General features: G+C 36.5%; 1 protein-coding gene across 1 annotated transcript in view; it reads right to left on the reverse strand.

The window, feature by feature from the left end:
- The window catches only part of LOC136844419 (G protein-coupled receptor kinase 1), a 538027-nt gene extending 529382 nt beyond the window's left edge, over positions 1–8645 (reverse strand). Inside the window, exon 1 of the mRNA XM_067113593.1 lies at positions 8296–8645. Coding sequence (XP_066969694.1) covers positions 8296–8408 — 113 coding nt within the window. The 5' untranslated portion in view covers positions 8409–8645. The remainder of the gene's footprint in view (positions 1–8295) is intronic.
- Positions 8646–9051: the final 406 nt, after the last annotated feature.

Consider the following 9051-nt stretch of genomic DNA (forward strand, 5'->3'; position numbering starts at 1 on the left):
TTAATTGCCTTCATTATATCTTTAACAGTTAGCCTACTTACACAAGCATTCTTAAATATAAGCGTCATTTAGCTATACCTCTCTTTTATCTTCCTATGTTTCAAAATAATCACTCCATCGACCCGGGCTGCATTCACTTGAGACATCTTTCCATTTGCATCTTTTATTCAGGGATTCATTTGTTCATTAACTTTTCTCTCTTCATTTACTCCCTTGTAGAACAACCTCTTATTCTCCCTCAAGAGCTTTTTCTTTTCATTAGAGAAGATAGCTCAACAGGTGTTCCCTTCTGCACCAAAGCTAGGATTACGGGATGGGGTTCCTATGTTCATACCCTCCTCATAAAGATGATCACAAGAGCTAAGGGTCGGCGGTATCTGACACTTCTTGTCGATTGTCTTTCTAAGCAATGAGCAGAAACAAGTTGCTTGACTTTGCCGGTCGGACAATCAGCGGTAAAACGTACGAATTACTGACGTTAGCAATAACAAGTCCACTGTATCGCTAGTCTTCCAATAAGCGAAGTTAAGCAACGTTGGGTGTGGTTAGTACTGTTTCAAAATAGCATAGCCTACAGACTGACGACCAAAAGAAAAAATTTACTGTAAAAGCCCCAACAGCAATATTTCATAAACCAAAGAAACAGCATATATACAGGTTATGTATGTATGTATGTATGTATGTATGTATGTATGTATGTATGTATGTATGTATGTATGTATGTATGTATATACAGTATATATATATACTCTATATAAATTATATATATGATAAACCACAAGCTAAAATACTAACAAAATAGGATCTGAATGCCTACATCCTCAAGACTTACCATACTAGCCTTAAAAGGAAAAAAAGTGGGGAGGGTGTAACGAGAACTTTTATTCTGAAGTCCCTAAGAAATACTCACCGAGATGTATTATTTTCGCTACATTCCTGGAAATATTACGTGTGTTTCAGCAATTCAACAGCTCTGCAATGCGTCAATTCGGATAAAACAAATTTTACCACTGCCATTCATGCGCCTCCATATCAGCTTGGGATCTATGTGCTTCTAAAAGCCTGGCTTCTCATTTTAGCTATTCCATATTTATAAATAATTCGTACGAAAATGTTCTAAAATTGGCCCCTGAAATATTGACGAAATATTGACTCTTGAAGTAAAAATTGTAAAAAAAACAATCTGTTACCTTCCTCCAAATGAAATAATAAAACTCCTCCATAATCCATAAAGTTACGAATTCGAATGGAACGCCACAGTGAAGAAAATCCTTAACACTAACATTAGCTTTCACCTTCATAATGCCTCTCAGAGAGAGAGAGAGAGAGAGAGAGAGAGAGAGAGAGAGAGAGAGAGAGAGAGAGAGAGAGAGACGATCTTGTAAAGGGGTCTGTAAAAAAACATGTACCTCTACATATTTTTCATCCAGTCCCCGACTCTCTCTCTCTCTCTCTCTCTCTCTCTCTCTCTCTCGTCGGTCCCTCCCTGCACCACCACCACCACAACCGTCATCAGTTCCTTAAAGATGCAAGACTTATGTATTCACTAATTGAAAGTAGGTAATATTGATCCCCGGATGGTGACTCAAAAGGAGCCGTTTTCTACGCAACAACCATATGAAAGAGGAAACAAAATAATTGCTGTTATACGTACATTACTGCTGCCGATATGTGCCACATTTCACAAAAATTGCTCTGTTCACGAAACAGCCTTTAAATTTACTTTGACTGTCTATGAACAGGAGGATGGGAGAAGGGCAACCAACTTCCAACCCGTCCTAAGTCGACAGCGAGTAATGCTCAAGGGAAAGGGAATAAAAACGCCTGAAGTCTAAGTAGCACGAAAGGCGGAAGGATGAACTCTACACACATACACAGACACACACACACACACACACACAAAGGAAAAATAAGAATTATGAACCTAAGCTGTCCCTCATCGGACGTAGGTACCAAGGAGATTACATTCTAACCTCCTTGGTAGGTACCGATACTTAAAAATTCAAAGTACGGTATTCTAGGCCTAATTTACTACAATTAAAGATTTAGCTGCACAAGTACCGTAAATAAGTAGGAGACAGAAAAACTCTAAGAGAGAGGGTGTTACATGAGGCACTCATATAAAAAGAGAGAGAGAGAGAGAGAGAGAGAGAGAGAGAGAGAGAGAGAGAGAGAGAGAGAATTTAGTAACAAACTCTCTGAGCAGTAGTGAAACTGTAAGATACACTGCACGATTATATGACAGAGGGTGTAAGCAAAGTCTCAAACATGCAAACACACACAATATAAATGGACATGATATATGCTATATAGAAATATATATATATATATATATATAAATATATATATGTTATATAATTTGTATATATGTATATATATGCATATATATGTATAAAGCATGACCGGTTTTTCGTCAATGCCTTGTTGTTCTGATACAGTACAAAAGCTAACATGTTTCATTTCACACATCTGCATATATATGTGTGTTATGATATATGTATACATATATACATACATACACACATATATATATATATATATATATATATATATATATGTATATATAATTATATTATATGTACATATATTATTGTATATAAAGCATGACCGGTTTCCTATCTTTATATATTTGATGATGTTCTAATAGTCAATAACGACAAAATCAGCTATATGATATATAGCCAGTGTATATATATTATATATATATATATCTATATATATACATTATATATATATCATATATTTATATATATATATATATATACATATATATACACATATATATATATATAAAAGTGTACATATATATATATATATATATATATAGGCCTATATATATAATATATATATATATATATATATATATATATATATATATTTTATATATATATATATATATATATATATATATATGTATTATATATTTCTATAAGTAATTTGCTTTGAACATATGCAGACGTATCACAACGGAAATGAAACAAAAGATATAAAGTATGGCCGGCTTCGCCTTTATATCTTGGATGATGTTCTAAATAGGCAGTAACGACAAAATCAGTCAGGATTTACAACCAGTGTTTCATTTCCGCTGTGACACATCTGCATATATACATCATGTGTTATTATGACCTGAAGCATATATGTATATAATTTATATATATATATATATATATATATATATATATATATATATATATATATATCACTTCACTCAAAGTGAAAAATAAAGAAAGACTAGGTGTAGGTCCTGACCGATTTCAGTTTATTTCCAGTGGCTTGGAAACAAGCTGAAACCGGTCAGGATCTACACCCAGTCTCTCATTTTTTTCACCTGTGGCGATGTGTGATAAACGAATCACGTGTTAAAGTGATTATAATCATGTATATAAATATAAATATATATACTGTATATATATACATATTATATATTATATATACATATATCTTATATATATAGCATATATATATAAATTTATATTTGTGTATATGTATATTATTTATGAGGTGGAAGCAAAGGAAAACTTCGCTAAAACCTTGTCATAAATGCGTGCTAATCATTTGGGCTCGTGATCAAAATTAGCTCTAAAAAAGCGAATTGCAGTATTTCAATTGGGTGGCGAGAATTACATTTTGCAAAGATTTCCTCAAGTCAGTCAAACAGGAAGCCAACAAGGCAATTAGCTAAAGGTGCCGTAGGAATCGGTCAGATAGAAAAATCCATAACAGAGAGTGGATATGAATCAACTTTTTGGCCAGCCTGATACCACAGTGTATCCTCTGTATTGACGAAAAAGTTCTCTGTGACAACTCAAGTGATTTCCCTCTAGGTACGCGTTTGAGCCCTTCGAGTCCCATGTAAGGATAAGTCTTACTAACGAAAAAGTGGTGAATATCGCTCTCTTCTTCAAAAATTCTGTAACCGAGTTCTGATTACGTAAAGGCCTTATTTTGCAAGTTGTACAGGTCAAGTAACAACACATTATTTTTTTCCTTTTAGAAAGGCACTTACTTATTTAGATCTCATTCAGTAAAGTAGTTAAAGTTTTCTAATTAGCTTTTCTTCTGTTATCGCTGTTGCGTGTACGAGACAGTTTCCTGGAACCACACACACGAGAACTTGATAGTTGCTTTTTCTTTTTCGAAGAGTTGCGAGCTCTGGTCGGGATTTCTGATTTTTAGTAATTTTTCTTGATAAAATCTGACTTTAAACAAACGAAATTCTTGGAACTAAGGAGCAGGGAGGTTCCAGTGCACGAGGACCCCAAACAGAGGAGAAACCACTTTACAGCTGCCACCATCGCCGCCGCTTACGGAAGGTAACATAGTGAAGCACTGCTTGTTTTGATCATTTTTCATTTCCTCTAAGCCAACTTGGAATGTTAAATGTATATTTTCCTATAACACATAATTACGTTGCAGGAAGTCATTGCACTCCCAATTCAGCCAACAGCACAGACGCCCTACCCTTAGGCTAAACAGAACATACCCTGCAATCTGGATGCCTTAGAGCTGATTGAACAGTTAGAAGAAAAAACATATTTACAATATACGATGATCTGCATGGGCAACCAAATAAAGCCAATTCATGACGCGAGATCAAGAAAAAGCATCAAAATCAAGCACAGGACTCAAGGACTAAGTGGTGTGATATCATCTAAGGCACTTCTCTTCGCTTTCCAAGTCCGGGAAACCGGCAGACCAGTGGGGAAATCCCTCGCATGGCTATCTGACTTCTTAAGGTAAAACCATGAATGTGCTTGCATGCTAATTTTTCATAGACGTTGCATTATAATTATTCATAGACCTTTTGAACAAAGTTCACCCACCGTACATATTTTCTTGCTGTAACGTTACAGCCGGACAGACTCATACACGATTTCAAATTCAGGCTTGGTGGATTCTTAATAGCCTTTGTTTGTTACAGTCAAAATAACGCTTTTCTTCTCGACCTTGGTCAGTTACCCCTACAATTTACGCCTTCATGTTCAGAGGTTGGTGCGTCAAAATGACGTTTTTCTTATAGTCAATGTCTGCTTAAGGAAATCGTACGGCAACGATTTTAAAATTAAGTTCGGTGACGTCAACGCAAGGTAAAGGTCTTCTACGATGTTATCCCGACAAGGTTCTTTTAGTACCTGATTCAGCACCACCATTACGTTCTGATAAGTCTTACTTTGGTAATACAATAACATCCTTTTCATAGGCCTTGTTAGGGAAGAGCTAATCAACAAACCTTATACAGTGACGACATAATTAAGGAAGGGGAGCATACAGCGCCTTTGGCGTTAGGCCACCTTTCCTATAGCCACTGCCCGGCCTCCAACCTCTACCTTTTTTTAAACACGTACTATAGCACTTCAAAATTAACACCTGTAGACCTTCGCATGTAATGAGGAAATGTGAGATAATAATAATTTTTTTAAATAAATATACCAGTAGTCCATCATAATAATCAATTCTGGGGTTTCATGTTGATCCTCCAGCAGTAAATCTGAGGATTCAGTATTTCTATGCATGAATTCATAATAAAATCAGTGATGTCCATAGTTTCCCAAATTCTGCGAAGTAATGCAAGTAGGCTAAATTAAACGGCTGCAGTTCCCCATGCAATTGACAGCATGGCAAAATAATAAATCTCAAAGCTTACTCTAACATATTAATTCGTGGTTGTCGGGTGCCTTAAAAGTATGGCCGACAGTAACTAGGCAAGCAGTACTCATGCATTCACCTTTTGCTCCTTCAGCAAGCATGGATAACGGAATGGAATCTATGCACGTCCTACATCAGATGTTCACACACACACACACACACACACACACACACACACACACACACACACACACACTATATATATATATATATATATATATATATATATATATATATATATATATATATATATATCAGATAAACATTACACACACAGACTCACACTAACTATATATTATATATATATATATATATATATATATATATATATATATATATATATATATATATATATATATAATGTGTGTGTATGTGTGTGACCATCTGATGTAGGACGTGCATAGATTCCATTCCCTTATCCGTACTTGTTGATGGAGCAAAAGGTGAATGCATGAGTACTGCTTGCCTAGTTACTGTCGGCCATACTTTTACGGTACCCGACAACCACGAATTAATATTCTAGAATAAGCTTTGAGATTTATTATTTTGCCATGCTGTCAATTGTATGGGGAATTGCAGCCGTTTAATTTAGCCTACTTGCATTACTACGCAGAATTTGGGAAACCAAGGATATCACTGATTTTACTATGAATTCATGCAGAGAAATATGGGTCCTCAAATTTACTGCTGGAGGATCAACATGAAACCTCTGAAAGTGATTATGCTGACTTCTAATATTTGTTTTACAAAAAATTTTTATCATCACACATTTTCTCATTACATGCGATGGCCTACAGGTGGTAATTTTGAAGTGCTACAGTCCGTGTTAAAAAAAAAAGGTGGAGGTTGGAGGCAGGGCACTGGCTATAGGAAAGGTGACCTAACGCCAAAGGATGTGTGTGCATATATATATATATATCTATATATATATATATATATATATATATATATATATAGAGAGAGAGAGAGAGAGAGAGAGAGAGAGAGAGAGAGAGAGAGAGAGAGAGAGAGAGAGGAAGAGAGAGAGAGAGAGATGCGGCAGCAAGAACTATGTGTTGGGTAACTTGGAGATAGCCTTTGGTACAAAAGAAACTCATGACCACAATACTGGATCCATGTACGACTTATGGCAAGTCTCACATATAATTGAAAGACACTCAGTGCTGACGTATGCATAGACCCATAAGACAACGAGAAGCTTAATAGAGCTAGGTTTTCCTATTCCAAGACATGTATCTGATGCTAGAATACCCAAAATACTTACATAAAACTGTATTTAATTTTTAACCTCCCAAGCATTACTAGGTGTGCTCCATATGCAATTTATAGGTAATCAGGTTCACACCTAGATCATGAGTTTACAAGTGCTATGAGCACTGAGATTGAGGTAAGGAGAAGAGAAGGAAGGCCAAAGTTCAGATGGAAGGATAAAATAGCAAAGGACATGCGAATTCACTAGGAAGAAGAAAGTGGAGAAGGCTGATAAGAAACAGCGACCCCTGATACAAATGGGTAAAGCTGAAGACAGTGAAGGTGGTTCACAGTTTGAGTAGGCCTGTTCACTGAAAGTACACTCTCTGAGACCGATTAGTCTACTTTCACACATGGGAGATTCATCACAGATAACTTGCAAAGGCAAATTAGCAGCGATTTCAACGATAGTCTATATATAAATATCGTTATAATATAAATACCAGTAAAAATTGAAAGCTTACCAACAGCGCACTATCCTTGCCGAGCAACACAATCGAATAACCAGTCGTTCAAAGTATATGCCTAATTAAAACTCTGTACATTGCACTTCTAAAAGAGTTGTGCTACAATATGTTCACGTTGCAACAGATTTTGCTTAAAAAGGGAAGCTTACTATACGCTTAGGATTTTAACTACAACAATCACACAGATGATACTGATCTGCATACATCGAAACTGGAAAGCCATTCGAGATATGCTATTTTTTTTTTACTTCTCAATGTCATTATGGACAAATATGTCCTTCGCTGGCATATTATTTTATATCATGCCTTTAACAAGATTCTTGTAAGATTATTATTTTTTGTTTCCCCTTTTGATGGGGGATAGAGAGGGGGAGCAACTGTCAAGACCCGAATTCTGATGACGGTGACCTTGTAGCTCATCTCGTATTCATGATGGTAAACGAATGGTCATGATATGTGTACCTTCAATATGATTTCTCCTACGATGAAGAGGCAACATATATTTGCGTATGAACATGAGAATCTAAGCATCCCTCCACACACACACATACACATACGGAGAGAGAGAGAGAGAGAGAGAGAGAGAGAGAGAGAGAGAGAGAGCCTCTCTGTGGTAACACTGTTTCGAAGAGATAGTGATGATGCTGCGATGAATCACAAAATCCTTACACATCTAAGTGCGGTGTACATGAAAAAATTACAAAAAACAACATCAGCAACAACAACAACAACAAGGGCTACATCACAGAACAGGCAGCAGGAGAACGGCACCGTCTCCTCCTCCCCCTCCCCCCTCTTCTTCCTTCTTCACTTCCACCCACAGGTATATATGATGTCCACTAGACCATCCCTTACGTCTGCTTCATTCTGCCGCTGTCTCTCTCTCCCCCTTGCGGGTCTATCATAATAAAAGCTACATGTTTATGCCTACCTTGGATCTGGTAGGAGAATCTTCTTGCTGGCTCGGGCGGCAGGAGTCGATTTACTCTTCTCCATAGCCATCAAATAACTAACATCGGCGAGAACTGCCTCTAGGTCGGCCATCTTGGCTCTATTTCTTACTGGGCTTTACCACTATAATTAACAAGTACACACTAGGTTTATATCCTCCCGCCAGCAGCCACTCAGCACTGAGAGAAACTATTATACCAACACCACTGAAATACTATGGCTCCTCATTATGGCCATAATTACAGTGGATATTTCCACATTGCACTCGGGTTAACACAATGAAATGCGTACATGCAACCACACGCTTCAACGGCCAAACCGAAACTGTCTGTAAACACAGCGAGTGGGGTAAACGGCTGGCAGTGCACAGGCCAGAAGAGGTTATCCATTTCTTATTTTTCGAAGCGCTTTTTCCCTTTGTCTCGATACCTTATTATTTTTAGATAAATGTTTTGACATAGTTTACCAGTTTAAACATATATAATCTTAATGATCAGCACATCTAACCGTATCGTGATATAGTCAGCTGTGAGATGATTTCATTTATGTCAGTAAATGATGCTGCCGAACAGTTTTATTTGCGTTTTAATTTGCTGTATTTTATGCATTTAAATGCAATTGACATTAATATACGTATAAATGTTAAAGAAATAGTTCCCAGATATGAAAGAAAACTAAAAAGTAAAATTGAAAACATGGCAACTTAGGGACTCTGGCGATTGGCGCAGCCGCAAGG

The sequence above is a fragment of the Macrobrachium rosenbergii genome, chromosome 12 (genome assembly GCF_040412425.1).
Source record: "Macrobrachium rosenbergii isolate ZJJX-2024 chromosome 12, ASM4041242v1, whole genome shotgun sequence".
In the NCBI taxonomy this organism is placed as follows: Eukaryota; Metazoa; Arthropoda; class Malacostraca; order Decapoda; family Palaemonidae; genus Macrobrachium; species Macrobrachium rosenbergii.